Here is an 18,117-nt window from a genome sequence, read left to right as displayed (position 1 = left end):
GGAACAAAATGAGACAGGAAAGAAGTGAGGAGAGAGAAGAAAGGATAATAGATGTTAGAGTAGAAAGCATATTTAATTTGATGATAATGACAATATTGCTGGAATCTAAGAAGTGTGTTCAATATGTCGTACTGTCATAAAGAAATGTTGCGTGTTCAAAACAAGTTGGCATTTCTGGCATGCTATTAATTTTCACAAAAAATAATTTTGACTCAATCCTTTAGTTTGAAATCAGTAATGCACTTACTATGGGGTATAGCATTGCCCTTGAATAGGAAAATACACTGTTTTGAAAGAAAAACCACAAAACTTGAACATCATTTGCGTTGAAGGCATAGTTTCCCCAAAAATGAAAATTCTCTTATCATTTACACAGCCTCATGCCATCCCAGATGTGTTATGACTTTCTTTCTTCGGCAGAACACAAATTACATTTTTTATAAGAATATCTCAGCTCTGTAGGTCCACATAATGCAAGTGAATGGTGACCAAAACTTTGAAGCTCCAAAAAGCACATAAAGACAGCATAAAAGTAATTCATAAGACTCCAGGGAATTAATCCATGTCTTCTGAAGTGATCTAATCGATTTTGGATGAGAACATACCAAAATATAACTCCTTTCTCATTGTAAATCTGGACATTGGCATCAAGCCATCTAGCGCTCTGTGCATGCGTCAAGCACTATGAGACTGCAATAGCAAGAAACAGAGTGAAAAACAAGTTATATTTTGGTCCGTTATAAACTGTTTAGATCGCTACAAAAGACATGGATAAAACCGCTAGAGTTTTATGGACTATGTAATTTTAGCATTGTATGGACCTACAGAGCTGAGATATTCTAAAAATATTTGTTTGTGTTCAGCAGAAAAAAGAAAGTCATTCACATCTGGGATGACATGAGGGTGAGTAAATGATTTTTGGGTGAACTATTTCTTTAACATTAGACAAGTGGGATAAAAATCGCTTACACTGTCTGTGCAGAGTTGTATCCAATATTTCAACTCCTGTCATGACCATGTAAAGCTGGTAATCCCTATACATTTTGCATGATTAATGCAAAATTTCCAGAAAGGAACGGTTTACATAGAGAAAAAAAAAATCTACCCAAAGGATAGATGTGAATCCACCCAAAGGATGGATGTGAATCCACCCTTCATCTGCCTGGAACAGTAGTTCCACCACTAAAAGTACTATTTACACTTTACAGCTCAAATAACATGCATTTAGTACAGAAGAATACAAGTGCTTTAACAAAACCATGAACTCCACATTTCTGTTTTTCAACCCTCCAGATTGCCTTGCCCCTTAGACTTCCACTGTAAATAAATGACTGTAAAATACCCTTTACTCAGACTATCATGTCCTCACCAGGCACAACGAGATAAAGCGACAAGCTTTAAAAACTAGAGTTTTTGTCCTAACGAGCTGGGACTGTCACAAGCGACAAGACATGTTGGACAGAAATGAGAGGTATAAGAAAAGAGAGAAGAGCTGCAGGAATGTGAAGTAATATAGGACTGCTTGACCTTCTGACAGGGGCAATGCAAATATCCATAGTCCAGATCACAGAGAGGAACTCATGCTGAGAATGATCAAAGGATAATCTCTCTATGTGACAGCAAATGATGTTCCACCCCAGACCAACAATTACCAAGGTCCTGATTTCAAAACTCAAACGCTCACATTGTGAAACTCTGTGTCAGTGCCTGCTTGTGTGTGTGAGACGGGAAAAGTCTGGGATAAATCACATAAAATTAAGGCATCAATAGCTTTGCTTCACAGTTAGACTTTTCCAAACACAACACATGAGGGAAAAAACGAATTTATTTGTACAGGGCACACACAATCACAGGCATATTCTCAGTAGTAATAAAAGATTGACGTGGAAGAGAGATTATATAATATGTCTTGATATTTATTTGATACAATGTATCTCAATATTCATATATTTGCTCTAAAATACAGCAAGAACCATAATTTTTAATAAACCAAAGCCACTATTGTCAAGATTCAAAATGTTTAATGCAAGAAGAAAAAATACATAAATAAATAAAATACAGCAAATATCTAGTATAAAAAATAAAGGCATGTTTTCCACTAAATGAATGCAAAGAATAAATATATTTACTCATTTACATGATGCCAATATTCAAGCTACCAATATACACTTTCTAATAAAACATTTTAATACTTTTATAATTCATGTGGATACTTCCATGAACATTTTTAAATGATAACACAAACAAATCATTGAATCAGAGTTAAGAAATTATTCAGTGGTATGGACAGTTTGAACTGATTCACTGAAATGAATTGAACTTAGCAACTCTCTGCCTTAATGCTCTCATACTTGCAAAGTAACAATGCAAGAAAAGATGGTAAAACTAGTCTATCATAGTCTATAAAACCTAATGGCCAATTAAAAAGCTAATTAAAATCATTGCAATCTTCAGAGCGTGAATGTCCAACATAAAGTTTGCCCAGCCAAGGTGACGTCATATGCCTGTGAACAGTTTGATGCTTCCTATTTGCAAGAGAATACATTTAAGATGAAAAATGGAATCTGTTAAAAACAGAGCTAAAAATAGAAAAGGGGAGAAATTCAGAGAAAGAAAGAGTATAACTTGGATTATCCAACATTAGTGGTGGAGCTTTTAAGACAGTGTTTATTTCCTTTGGATAACTGATGTAAAAACAGACTAACACACACTCACACTTATTCCCTCACTATGCTACAAACATGGGATCTCTTCAATGTTTGCAATCATGCAATCTCTTAAATCACTTTGTTGTCATAATCTAACGAAAGCACCAACTGTCTCCATACTGCACTAGATTACATGATGTGATTCCTTAGGTACATTCCCTTAACACATCACTGCAAATTACACCCAACTGCTACACAGAGGCCTCTCAACTAATACTGATCAATACTAGACAATAGAAATAAAAATACTAACAAATAATAGTAATCTAGCAAATGTGTTTGAATTAACATAAAGACCCTGTGAAATCGCTCGACACGCTCAGTTTTCTTTCCTGTGTTGATGTATTTCCTATGATCGGCTGATCGGTTAAAGGTGGTGTTAGTAATTCAAGATTGAATATATGATTGATTTCATCCAGCGCTGACCCCTTGTGTGGTGTAATTCAGCTGACTTATAGTGAGTCCTGAGAGGACTCTAAAATATAGACAAAGTGGATCACTCTCCATCCACTTTGGGATCAGCACTGATCTGTTAAAGAGGGTGAGTCAGGGATGAAAATAAAGGTATGAATGAATAAATGCAGATCAGGTCAGAAAATAGAGTGAAGGCTAAAACCGTCGGCTGCTCCCCTGCCAGCCGGCACTTAGAATACATTCACCTGTCTGTCCTCTAATAAGATGAGCTCCTGCACAGGTAAATGCACTGGGATTACAGAGTGATCAGACTCCACACAGTCATAGCTCTCCAGCGGCAGGGTCAATCCCATTACACCACACCACACAAGAGCCGCTCAGTTTGCCTGCCTCTGTTGCTCTACATTTAGATTAAGCAGAAATAGGCCTTAGTCTTTATTGGTCAAACTAAAACTGTGCTCAGGATTTCAGTTTTTAAATAGTGAATGATTAAGGGGTTGGATGTGCTTAAGATAGACCAGGTTTTGTAATGATCAGCTTGTTCGGATGCAATGAGGTGGTGTGGCTTAGGAGTGATAGTTTTGGCCTTGTAACCGAATCTCAAAAATGGTGATCCATAACCTAAAAACCAGGTTGCTCAAGAGGGATTGTGCCTGAAATAATTGTACCATAGATTACTTTTTCCAGATTGAATTACTAAATGACTTGCATATGAAGTGAATATTAATAGGCATGCTGTAAAATGCAGGGATAAAGAGACAAAAAGACAGGGAGAACCCTGCCGAAAAGACCAGCTTAGACCAGTACGAATTTCCAAGCTGGTTTATGCTGGTTTGGTGCTGGTCTAGCTTGTGGACCAGCATAACCATGCTGTTTGACCTTAAGACTCAGTGAAGATGGTTAACTAGCATGATCTTTCTGGTGATGCTGAGCAAAAATGTTTAGCTGGTACAGCTACACTGTAAAAAGTGGTAACCTGCAATTGTTTCCTTTAGGAGCTATTTCTACCTTATATAACCCTTTATAAAGTGCTTTGTTGGTGTAACCTTATGTAGCACTGTATGTTTAGTCAGAAAAATAAATCGTACTTTTCTGACTATAATAAAGCTAATTTAGATTCATTTTTAGGATGACATTTATACAGTGCAATTAAAGGGATAGTTCACCCAAAAATGAAAATTCTCTTATTATTTACTCATTCTCATGCCAACTCAGATGAGTATGACTTTCTTTCTTCTGCTGAACATAAAGGAAGATTTTTAGAAGAATATCTCAGCTCTGTTGGTCCAAACAATTAAAGTGAATGATGACCAAAACTCTGAAGGTTCAAAAAGCACATAAAGGCAGCAAAAGTAATCCATAAGACTCCAGTAGTTAAATCCATGTCTTCTGAAGTCATTTGTTAGGTGTGGGTGAGAAACGGATCACTATTTAAGTACTTTTTACTATAAATCTCCAGTTTCACTCCCACATCCTTCTTCTTTAGTTTTTCTTCATGCATATTGCCACCTACTGGTCTGAGCTGGTCAAAGGTGGAGATTTATAGTGAAAAACCTGCTGGTCACCATTCACTTTCATTATATGGACCTACAGAGCTGAAATATTCTCCTAAATATCTTAATTTGTGTTCAGCATAAGAAAGAAAGTCACACACATCTGGGATGGCCTGAGGGTGAGTAAACGATGGAAGAATTTTCATTTTTGGGGTGAACAATCCTTGTAAGAATCCTGATGTGGACACCAGCAAACCAGCATCCTATGCTGGGAACCACCATCCAAAACATTCACTGATTATATATTTTTTTAGCAGAGAAGACAGCGAGTCTTGTGAGAATCTTACCTGAGCGCTCGACTGAGTTTGTCGTAGTTCATCTGAGGTTTGCACTTGCGGGCGCCCCACAGCCTGGCCACCTCATCAGGGTCTTTGATCACGAACTCTCCGTAGTCCCCCTGCCAGGCAATCACATCATGATACTCCTCCTTCCTCAGCAGCTCCAGGATGAAGTGCCACAGCTGGATCTGTCTGGAGCCAGGACTGGACTCGGGTTTATAGGCCCAGTCTGGGAACGCAAACCCTGCAGATACAGAGAGATAGGAGGAGGAGGGAGAGATCAGACGCTGCTTGATCTACCCAGACGCAGAGTGTGGGGATTTTTGGGTGATGAGTTTTCCAAGCAACTATTTAAATAATCAGTCAGTAATAAAGAAGAAATAAATATTTAAGAGCAGTGAGTCTATTTTTCTAGTCAAAAATGTGTAAATAACAGCATAACAGATAGCAGCAGGTCTATTAGGTAGCATTTGTACTGCAAAACCTAATGTACAGATCAAATATTTTGAAACAAATCATTCCTTTGTAACTCTTACATTCATCTATGACAAGCAAACTGTTTATATTAATAATTTGCTAAGATAGGCGTTTTACAAAAGAAAAGTGCATTTAACTGTTAACACATTTCACAGAGCAAGCACGCATGCTCATACACACATTATGTTCAAAAGCAGTCACCTGCCAGTTACGTACCAAATTAAATTTCTTCATATTACGGATAATGTAGAAAAAACAGTATTGTAAATTTTTTTTGGTGTCTTCCGTTCCAGGGCATTTTGATACAGTTCAATCCTTTGCTTCACTTGCGCTTTTGGGGGGTGGGCAAAGCCCACCTCAGCACCCCCTAGATCCGGTCCTTAGAACATTCCATTACTTTGATTACACATTTCTAAAATAATATTTATGTGGGATACATTTAAAATATGAATTATGATCATATGTACACCTGGGTGTTTCTGTGACAGCTATAATACACATTATTTTGAATTTGTTGAGCGGGAAAACAAAATTTATTAGAGAAAATGTTTATGAAAGTAAGTTAAAATTAATTTGTAATGTGATTACTTTCCCATGAAGTAATAGGTAATCATGTTACAATTTTTAGATAAGTATTTAGTCATTTGTAGCAGTTTACTATTTTTGAGTAACTTACCCAACACTGGTCGGGACTCAATATAACTAGTTCTCCATCTTTTCTACTGAACACAGTATTTTTCTTAAGAAAGCAAGCAACACAGATTTACAGTATCAACCATAATTTCCTTTATCAATCATTACAAACAAAATTATTATCGGTTTTTGTTTTTGCCTTCTATATCGGCGCATCTCATATTATTGGTCCTTTTGGGTCAGTTGAAGGTCAGGCACACACAGACCCCGTTTACACCTGGTATTAAGATGCGTCTTGGATGATCTGATCGCGTGGTCAGGCGAGATACATCACTGTTTACACCTGGTTGCATCTCCTGTGACCACTTGTGTTCAGATTTTGAGGGGAGGGTCTCTGATTTCATGATGACATTTATCAATCACTATGTAACTGTGTTACTTCATGATATTAAGAAGAGTTTAGAAGTCAGAAAAATACGAAAAAACTGCACGCTGTTTCTCCCAGATGCAGCTGAAATGTAATCTAATCACAACCTCAACATTTTGAGCAAATATTTCTGTTATATTAGTGGATTTTCTGTATTAAAGGCATTTCAGATGTGTGTGCTTGTCATCTGTGTCCCTGCATATTGATTTCAGACACACTGAAATAGATCCATAAAGTTTGTGTGCTTGTGTATGTATCTGCTTTTTCTAAATTTTCCGATTGGACAGTTATTTCCTTTTAAAGCCGCTCGTAACTGTCTAAGTTTAAACTTGTGCTTTAGCACAGCGGTTGGTTATGTCCCTATTTAGATGATTAAGTAAACATGTGTGCACTGGGGAAGGGGGACTGGTAGGACTGTAAAGAGGATCAGCTGTGGAGGAATCCTCCACCCCTTACATCACTCTGAGCCGTTACCCTATCCAACCTTCACCAGCTTCAACCTTACCTGACCCTCCCTGACCTCACTTCACCCTTTTGCACCCTCTGTGACTGGGTAACCTCTATCCTCACTGCTGTCCTTTCAAATTATTTGCCTTGTCTTAAAACAACGAACAACTTTCACACATCACACTATGTGTTGGATTGAGAGTGAGATTGCAGGTGATCCTTTGACCCCATTTACACCTGGTATTAAGATGCATTTCGGGTGATCTGATCACAAGTGGTCAGCATTAAATACAAGTCTAATCAGGGTCTAAAACGTTTTGATCAGATCACAAAAACCACATATGAATGTAGTCAAAAACTTATGTGGCCACATTGTATTTGAGGTGTAAACGCTAGGGATGGGTGGATCGATCCTAAAGTATCGATACTTCCGATACTGATGTTGTATCAAAAATATTGATCCTCACACAAGAAAATCGATTCTAAATTTTTTTTTTAAAACTAGGGATATTATTTGGTTACCATAAACATGAACAATAATCATAAGCCTCAAAGTGAAATAAAAAGGATTAGGCTATATTAGCAAATACTTGTGCAGGATGGGAACAATTTCTTCTGCTCATCTTAACATGCATGCTGAAAGACACAAGCGCTTGCGCCATCACAAGGCTCATTCAAACAAGAACGAAATCAGTAAATTTACTTCTGGAGTAAATTCACACTAAAATAACAACATATCTAAAGGTGACATTTCTTATAATGAGTTTGCGGGTAATTGTTGTTAATAAAAAAATAATTAAAATAGTTAACCATGGTTTTACTAAAGTAATATTGTAGCAACCATGGTTAATTGTGTGGTAACTATGGTTTAACTAAATACCATGGTTAAGTCTAATAATTTTCTGTTTAGGCTCACAAATGTAAAAAGAAATAATAATAATGACTTGAATTATGACTAAAAATAATATTTTAAATTACCCATTTTCTCCCAAGAAATCGCAAAAAAATCAATTTAATAGAAGTATCAGTATTGGCATCGGTATAGACGATATTGGACTTGAAATTATTGGTATCAGATCGAAAAGAAAATAAGTGGTATCGCCCATCCTTAGTAAATGCTAATCCGTCCTGAATATGTCCCGGGACAGCAGTGAAGTACAACCCCTCACCTGTCAATTGCTTTTTATATATAGCTGATTAGAATTACTATAGACTAAGCATAACCCACACCCTACTTAGATTTATATAACGTTTTTGCAAATGAGGACAGTTGAAAATGTACACAAATGAAAATTTTGTTCGATTTAGCACACTTTTGGGGAAAAATCTGTCCCCAAAGTATAGTTAAGAAATTACACACACACAGACAGTAATTCAATCTCAACAGAATCCTCACAGAAGAGTGCATAACATCAAAACTGGCACACAAAGATGTTCTCACTAGATATGGTAAGAGAATTTAGGCAACACATAAATAAACATCCACAAACAGCTTACAGTGAAATCAAATCAAGTGTTCTTACTGTGCTGGGTATCTGAGAAAGCCCTTGCCGCTTTTTAAAATGCAATGTTCTTTAATGGAGAGCTACATTGGGTTTAGCTGCACTAAACCTGCATTTCATCATCTAATTAATTCATACTGTACAAAATGCATCTTTACTGCTCTGTGGAAGCTCTCTAAAACAATTCTTATTTACAAACCAGGGGACTCTGCTATCAAAATGTTTGAAATGGGTTTTAAGCAATCAACTGTTTAACTAGACTATGTAGACTTTGAAATCATCCTTAAATCAGGTTCCATTTTGTCTTTATTAATAATTATCCAAAGCATGTTACTCAACAACTTTTAATAGTCATGACTCTTTGTAGAAAGCAAACTAACCACTTCCTCTTGATGACTCATCAGATCTTAATTACAAACTCAATCGGCTGCTTTTCCTGTTTCTACCTGTCAACAACCTGAACGACGTTGTTTTTCTTTTTGTTCTGAGAGATGCAGTTAATAAATGAATGGCCTTCACACCTGGATTGTCAAGACATTTATCATTTTACCTTTTGCAAATAAACAGAAAGGTAAAAGGAATAGTTCATCCACAAACGGAAATTATGTCATCATTTACTCACCCTCATGTTGTTCCAAAACAGTACACTTCCTTCCTTCCGTGAAACACAAAAAGTGATGCAGAATGACAAGGCTAACATTCTGCCAAACATCTTATGTGTTCCACGGAAGAAAGAAAGCCATACGAGTTTGGATCAACATGAGGGTGAGTAGATGATGACAGAATTTGTACTTTTGGGGGAACAATCCCTTTATCACTTTATTTTAGTGTCTGTGTTACTCTTGTTGCATGTTACTATTATTGATTAGCATAGTAATAACAAAACCAATATTCAAGTACCAGCAGCTTTGCAAAATAATTACACAGTAAGTACAAGTAGTTCATTAGTATTATATAGGGGTGGGCGATATGACCAAAATCTTATATCACGATATCACTAATCTTATAATGAATGATATATAATGATATATATCATAATATAGTTAGATGTTTCAATACATAAATAAATAAATACAAATTGGTTTATAAATGAAATATATTGTAATGCTGAATTTTGAAAAATCCAGTCATTTAATTAATACTTTATATAAGAAAACTACTTCCTCTTATATAATTTTCTCTTTATTTTGAACTTGACAAACATAGTCAGAGAAAAATAATAATACTAATAATAAATTGGTGTAAATCAAAAAGTGGTAATCAACCTTACCACAATGCTAAATTTTACATTTCAGTCTAATGTTGTTGACTAGTATTATTATAATACAACTTTCCCCAAGAAACTTGACATCTTCTGAAAGCAATGCACAAAGGAAATAATTCATGAGTAAAAAATATCCTTCCTATCCTTGATAAAAAAAATAATAATAATGTTTATTTAATATAGCGCCTTTCTTGAACCCAAGGTCGCTTTACCTGAGAGCAAATACATGAAATACAGCAAATGGACAGATAACACATACATTCCAAAAAAAAAAAAATAATAGAAATAAAAATAAAATCCCTAACATGCAGCCAAAAAAATCACTTTATTAAGCTCTTTAAATAATCTCTGTAGACAATATTTGAATATCTGAAAGCATAGCTGGTTTGTTTTATAATATCTAACATCATTCCAACTGAATTTTATTAAGAGTGACGAGGTGTAGTTTAAAAAACCTGCATGACAGATGACACATGTTGGCGCATGACACATCGTTTTCCTTGTCAGTGTTGGTTAGAATGTCAGGCTGTCTTGCCGTTTGAGATGTTTGACTTCCTCCATAGCACTTTAAGGTTAAAAACTCAAAACTCAGTAGAATTCAAATGGGCACACAAGTTTTGAAGTTGTGCCGCAATAGAGAGAAACCGGACTGAGTAGCGACAGTGATCACACGCTCTGCGTTCTCCTGTCTGTGGAGCACAATCTGGAAGCCTGCTGGAGTAGACTCGTGTGTGACAATCACATGATACACAGTTTGTTTGAGATAAGAAGCATATTTAGAATGTGAGAAGAATGTCATTGAATTTGCTTCGGCGGCCCGAAATTTCGTTTGGGCGGCCGCTGAAAAATTGCCAGTACCTGAAAAACCCTGTTTCTTCAATTCTCCCAGTCTCACGTGAAGCCGCCCCACCTTCCTTCTCCATTTCTCTGACAGAATGTGTACCGCATACGTTTTAGGTGAATAGAATGAGGTGCACAATTCTAGCCATGCGGTGGCGATTTTGCGTTACAGTCGATAATCTAAAATGTATAACAGTTGCCAAATTTCTACCGGTTTATCATGTCTACCGGTATATCGCCCACCCCTAGTATTACCAATGTAAATACACAATAACACTGTAAAATAAAGTGTGACCACAGAAAGAATTGCACTAAAAGGCAGCACACTCTGTAACCACTACGGTCTCTCTGAATATGACACACACACACTCTCTCTCTTAGAGGGCACATCTGATTGCTCCTTTAAGAGGTCAAATGTACTATGCACCAGAGAGTGAAGTATGACTTCAGAAACTGCAGACAGGGATCTGGTTTCACAGCTCACATTCTCTCACTTACACACACACACACACACACACGTGCACACACATGAAAAGGATCCTTGCTAAGAAGTCTGAGCCAAATTCAATATGTCTGTCAAACTCCCTGATGAACAATGAAGAGGAGACTCCATGAGTCACAAACACACACACACACACACACACACACACACACACCAATGGGCACAAACATATACAGTTACTGCTCAATACAAACACACACATACTGAGCCACATTCAGATCTACACAGCCTATGACAATCATGCATATAATTCAACTCATTGAAACATCCTGATTCAGGTTTGGATCTCAATGAATCGCCACTGCCAGTCTACACATTTGTGTGTGTATGTGTGTGTCTCAGGGTGGGCGGCTGTTACATATGCACTGAAACCCTTATGACAATGAGCTTATGTGTTAGGATGAAACTTCTTCAGGCACTGTGTGTTAGTCACATTACTGGCGATAAGAGAGGGTTCCAGCATCAATGCTTTGTTATGGCCAATCTTTCACACTCGCATCATCTCCCTTCCCACCTCTGTGAGATAAAACACCAGAATTTCTCAGATATACATGCACCCATACATACAAATACACATAGCTTCATTGGAACATACATATACTGTGATGGATGAATGCATGGAGGGATGTATGGATGGGTGGATGGATGTGGATTTGGAGTTGTGTCTTAATGGCATGCTGTGTTGTGTGAGAGTGTATGACCTCATCCCCCCCACCCTACTTAACCTTTGTGACCCCCCCCCCCCCCCACTCAGGGGGAGACACTAGATCCCCATTACAGAGGAGAGAAGGCAGACCCACAAACTCACACACACCACATCAATTATGCAACAACCTGACCGCCTTGAGAATGTGTGTAGGGAGATACTCTCTGTTCTGGGATACTGGAGTGCGAGTGTCTCCGTGCGAGAGTTAAAAAGCACTTTCCATGAATATGGTACAGTTTGGTTTCATGTTTTTGTTGCGAGAGCACTTAGATGTGTTAGATAAATTACTTTATGGACAAAAATTAAACAATCATGAAAACACATCTTCTGTATAACTGTCTGTAAACTAAATAGAAGTTCATCAATAACTAAGAAAACAACATTTGGTCGCCAACTAGGTAGCCCCTACTGAGTGTTTGCATTAAACAGACTAAATGATTTAAGCCTTTTAAAAAAGCCCAAATATATTTAATGCTTATTGCTATAAATGTACAAAACAATACAAATCATGGCATTGCATTTTGGTACTCCCCAAAACCTTATATAAATTTAAGTAAAAAATAAAACAGCTTCTACGATTTTTAGTTTGACCTCCTAAGGTTGACGATCAACATTTAATGAAGGTTAAGGACCTCCTTTCACTGACCATTTGTTTAAAAAAAAAAAAAAAAATGACCCTATTTTGTACCCCATTTGTGAAAAGTGCCAAAAAGACAGAGAACTTATAAGAATGTGGAAAACACAGAGCGAGATGTCAAAGAAGGGAGAGACAAGACAAGAAACAGCAGAGAAAAGAGAGAACAAGTAAAAAGAAAGAGGGGGCCTGAGGAGGGAGTGGGAGAGAGGGAAACAATGGAGAGACGGAAAGGGGGATGGGGTGAGAAAGAGAGAGAGAGAGAGAGAGAGAGAGAGAGAGAGAGATGAGATCATAGTTCTTCTAGTAGTCTGTTGTCACTCAGGTCAAATTGCCTCTGTGCGCTCTCTCTCTTTGCTCTCTCTCCGGCATCGATTCCTCTCAAGAATGTAAATCTTGTAGGCACTCCTGCACTTAAGTCTTTACATGGGAAGTATTCAAAGAATTCTGAGCATGTGGGGAAACTACTGCTCTGCTCTGCATAGTGGCATGTCCATACAGAGAGCGAGAGAGATACTCTTAATAACTTCTGAAGTTCTGAAGGAGTTGCTGTCGGGCAGCACAGAGGAAGGATTCAGCTGTTGGCAGGGAAAAAAAGAAAAGAAAGACAGCTCTTCTTCTGTCTCCTCTCTCTTCTCAGATGGAAGCTGCCAGCAAAGAGTTTGGAAAAAGAGGATCGATATATAAATCAAATTCATTAAGATTTAGGAGGATAATGTTCTGTGGCTCTCTCTCTCCAAAATTTTAACAAACTACTGATGCTGCCTTTAAGTCAGGTTGAAATGGTCGTATTTAGGAGATAAATTAACAAGAACACCACCACAATCAGTACATTTACATGTGCAGTTATAATGGAGCTCCAGCTGTTTTTGTGTAGTCGAGCTACCAGCATCTGTCTATCCAAGTATCCATGACACAAAGTAATCAAATATTTGAAGGAAGAACATAAGCTGAGGAAGTGTTGAATACATGCCGTGTATCACCCACAAACAACACATGCTCAGAAATGCCAAGGACAACTGCAGTCTAATTAACATATTTTCAATGCTGGATGAAGTTGAGCTATATCTAGCTTAGGGCTGAAACGATTAATCGACGTTATCGACAATGTCAACAATAAAAAACTGTCGACAAAAATGTTCGTTGTCGAATAGTCGTTTGATGTCATTTAACGTAACATGAGATCACATTAATCTCTAACGATGGCATGCGAGAGGAGCACTGCAGCTCGAGTGCATGATTGAGGAAAGGAAGAAAACACAGCTCACAGTCCAGACGCTCTCCAAACTTTCCAAACAGCTTCAGGTGATGTATATCGCGAAGTATGAGGAAATTATTCAAAAATACAAAATAAGTAAATACTCTCGAAGTGAAATAAAGCGGAGCCGGAGCTCAAGCAAAACTTTCATGTCAGAGCGTCTTTAAAGGAAACACCCCAGTGTTATATCTTTAATGCATCCTTTTTAAAGTTTAAATAATAAGGAAGCAGGTCATGTAAATAAGGACAAACTCTGAAACTGGTATTTCTCTGTGCGGTCAGCGCCTCTTCTGTGAGTCACGTGAAGAGACCCAATCTAAGGGCGAGAGAATGAGACTGCACCACTGATATATAAATAGAACTGGATCGCTGATGCAACGTTAAACTGCCAGCAGGAGGTGAAGCCACCAGAAGTGTTCGAGTGGCCATCTTAGTATGCTCAAACTCTCATAGAGCATCAATGACTGACAGGAGAAAACACCCCCGTTTCACCGTCTCTGACCTGCGGATTTGAAAGTTGCATTTCGCCCTCTAGTGACAATCATGTTTAATGTTTGATTTGCTTGTTGTGGATAATATTCTTTACAACGGAGAAGATATACGCTGATCGTGAAGTCAGAGCATTCACCTGCCCCGGAGTCTGAAAATGTCTGTTTGTATCTTACCTCAGTTTCAGTGAACTTGTTTACATTCAGCTGATCTGTTTGCTGATGAAGTTTGTTAGAGGTGGATACTTTTATATACTGTAGATATACATAACTCGCTCGGGCTTTCAAGAAACAGGAAAAGTTCCCAACTTAAAATAAATAAATAATTGTACATGTGTAGGACGCTTGTGTTGTAGGGATGTACATGCAGATTTCAGATATAAAATCGGTGATTGAATGACTAATGTTTACTCGCTGAAATTAGATGATTTCCTATTAAGTCTAAAGGGACATTGGAATGTTCGGGCATAGCAATATGGCACGCTGTGTCTTCACTGATATGAGGTCATGAGCAATCCAGTTCTATATATATATCAGTGGACTGCACCTGGCTGATGTACACTTTGGCACGTGGATGCACGTCCCTAGCGCACGCTTGCTGCAGCTAGATTATAAAGTGATGGCTTGCGATGTATCGAATCATAATATACTGTATTTGTCAAGGTGTGTATCTTATCGTGAAGAAATCGGCAATTCGCAGCTCTATTAAGAAGAGAAAGTTTGTTTTTTGTGAGTTAAAGATTTGTTGTTGTTTTGGCTTGTGTTCCAATATTAATATCTAAAACTCCTTTAAAACAATGTACATTTACTTTAGGAGCTCTACTGCAGAAGAAAAATGTGTTATATGAGAATGTTGAATATAATATTAAATATTTTAAAATATCTACAAATCCTTAAAACAAGATACATTTTCCTGAAAAGCAATATATAAGATATTTACACTTGCTTTCAGATAATACTGTATATCTTGAATATAAGTATATTTTGTCTTTACTGCACTGGCAGAAGTATGAACAAATGAAAAAATACACTTATATACAAAATATAATTATATTAAAGATACATTCTCTGAAAGCAAGTCTAAATATCTTATATGTTGCTTCTCAGGCAAATGTATCTTGTTTTAAAGATTTTTAGACATTTTTAAATGAAAAACAAGACCAAAAACACTTGATAACAATAGGATTTTTTGCAGTAAATTTATTAAACTTTTTATTAATGTATTATTATTATTATTAAAAAATAATTTCCCCTTTAATTCAGTGAATGTCATTTAGAAGTATTTTTTAAAGATGATTTTGTCCTCTTTATTGTTAGTAAGCATGTTTAATACCACCTTTTAAGTCAAGGCACAAGCTGAATAGTCGGTTAAGAGCTAATGATCAATCGTTGGAATAATCGCCCGAATAGTCAAATAATTGTTCTAATAATTATCCAAATAATTGTTAGCTGCAGACATAATTTAGCTATCGCATTATCTAGGTCTGTTAGTCTGACTTTACAAAAATTGGACTGGTATGATTTCAGTCAGACTAAAGCATTTACATGACATTTTATAAAGACAAATTATTATTTTAGTCTAGGGGGCCCCAAAATAAGGCACCCTGAAATGTTTTGACCGGCCCATGGAACCATGCCTGACACGTATTGACCGGCCCGCACTGGAATCACGAGACTGCTTTGGTGGCTTTTCATGCCTGTAAGACTGATTATATTGTGTAAGCCAATAGCATTCAAATGCAGGCTGTTAAGTTTCATATCATTTGTTTCACCCGTTGAACGAATACGCCCCTTCACTGAAGTTCGAATCGGTTGTTTCGAGTCTGAATGAGATGAGACGTGTCGTTAATGAACGAACTGAATGTACTTATGCACTTTTTGCTAACAAAATGGAGGAGGCAAATTGTTCATTCAATCTCGTTGAGAAAATGGGCTGGATTAATTATGAGTACAATAATAAACTTATTACAATGACATTATTACCATGACATACAGACTTTATTGAAACTCATAATTATTTTTTAGGCTAGTATTGTTGTCTTTTTTTGTATAGCTTGATAAAAAAAAGTCATGCTCAGCAGCCGCACAATTTTATAAATATGCCTTGTTGTCATTTGTGGGGAAACGCTTATGATTTTTAAATAGTCTATTAGTAGAATTGTTGACATGCAAATTTTAATAAATGATAATCAGAATTGTTCCAATCATAAATAACTGCAATTTACACGTTCGAAGAGTAAAAGACGGTCATTTGGCGCCATCTACTGGCGCAAAAGCATAATTTGCAGAAAAGGTCAATGAACTAATCTGAACAAATCTTTTTGGTGAACAGATTCAAAAGACTTGCGTCGCTGAGATGAATCAAAATCCCCACCACTACTGGATAGAGTACCTGTTAAAAGTTATTTGAACCAATGGATGGAGCCACTGATGTAAGATGAAGTAGGCTAAAATGTAACATTTCACACAGATTTTACATTTTTTATCATTAGCCTACAATAGAAAAACATATAGGCTAATGAAAGTTCTGTTGAAATGACTGGACCTTTTTTCAGTCAGAGTGTTTGGGTACCCCTGTTTTAGAAATCTAACTTTTAAAGTGCATCTAAATATCCCAGGACTTTCTTTTAGCTGTAACTTTCTGAATTGGGGGCATGTCTATTAAAGAGACAATAGCAAAAGAAAAATTCCATTGATCATAGCAAGTTGTAATTGTGAACGTTGACTGTACAGTTTAGTTTGTATGCATTTTATGTACATTTTGCCCCAAACTTTTTTTTTTTTAAGATGACAGCCTTGTGTAGAAAAACAACATTTTCCATCATTCTCTGTGGCACCTACAGTGAAAGTTTTTTGCTCTTGCACTTGTGTTAAAATTATTCCTGTCTTTGAAAAAAAGAAAGAAATATTACATTTTTCAACTGTCCAATGTGTCCATTTTATCTCAACCAAAATCACTTGAGCGCAGATCAAATCAGAATCAAGATTTCAAGACTCATAAGCAGAAAGACTTAAAGGCAGCATGAGGCCTTTTCTTCAATTTCCAACAGAACTGAAAAGGATGAGCCGAACTCAGGATGAAAAGGAACTTTATTTCCTGTTATTCTAGTTGCAGTAGATTTTTATGTAACATAATTGGAAAGAGGACACTGGACCTGTGATTGTTCATTGGTCATTTTAACACCTCTGCAGAGACTGTGTGCGAATTTGTATGTAGTGATGTAAACTGATAGAAAACAGCAAAGTGTGAGGAGAAAAGAGAGGGAATGTCAGTGGTTTAACGCTAACAGGTGAGTGTGAGGGCTGATTTTAGCGCAGAAACGGCATTTAAAGTGTGTGTCATGAGTTCATGGTTTAGAGTGAATCTGAGAGTGGGTGTAGATGAGAATTTTGCGACAGATCTCTTCAGTGTGCAGTTTAAACCCACTAACCAAGTGTATTCTACCCTTTTTCCACTAAAACTGTTCTGGGGATCAGCAAAGCTCTTCTACAACCGGGCCGTGTTTGTTACTACAAAACCTGCACACAAACAAACATAGTGTGTTACAGTGTTTCTTTATGAGTCTGACTACTAATTTTGATAGAACGTGCTTTAACATTCAAAGTAATTTAATTGAGCATCTTTATGCTTTCATGAGCTGGCTTTCATGTTTCTGAAATAAATAAAATTCATAGCAGCCAGATCACACTTTCATAATTCTAATTAACCATTTTATTTAGGACAGACATTTGCAGGGGGCCTGGGTAGCTCAGCGAGTATTGATGCTGACTACCACCCCTGGAGTCGCGAGTTCAAATCTAGGGTGTGCTGAGTGACTCCAGCCAGGTCTCCTAAGCAACCAAATTGGCCCGGTTGCTAGGGAGTGTAGAGTCACATGGGGTAACCTCCTTGTGGTCACGATTAGCGGTTCTCGCTCTCAATGGGGCGCGTGGTAAGTTGTGCATGGATCATGGAGAGTAACATGAGCCTCCACATGATGGGAGTC

At 37.1% G+C, this 18,117-nt stretch overlaps 1 protein-coding gene across 1 annotated transcript in view; it reads right to left on the bottom strand.

The window, feature by feature from the left end:
* Positions 1-18,117, bottom strand: part of LOC127452570 (ETS domain-containing transcription factor ERF-like) — an 88,224-nt gene that overhangs the window by 19,800 nt on the left and 50,307 nt on the right. The window contains exon 2 of the mRNA XM_051718128.1: positions 4,963-5,197. Coding sequence (XP_051574088.1) covers positions 4,963-5,197 — 235 coding nt within the window. The remainder of the gene's footprint in view (positions 1-4,962; positions 5,198-18,117) is intronic.

This window comes from Myxocyprinus asiaticus, chromosome 15 (genome assembly GCF_019703515.2).
Source record: "Myxocyprinus asiaticus isolate MX2 ecotype Aquarium Trade chromosome 15, UBuf_Myxa_2, whole genome shotgun sequence".
NCBI lineage: Eukaryota > Metazoa > Chordata > Actinopteri > Cypriniformes > Catostomidae > Myxocyprinus > Myxocyprinus asiaticus.
The sequence above is the reverse complement of the archived record's forward strand: the minus strand, read 5'-3'. Positions and strand labels throughout refer to the sequence as shown.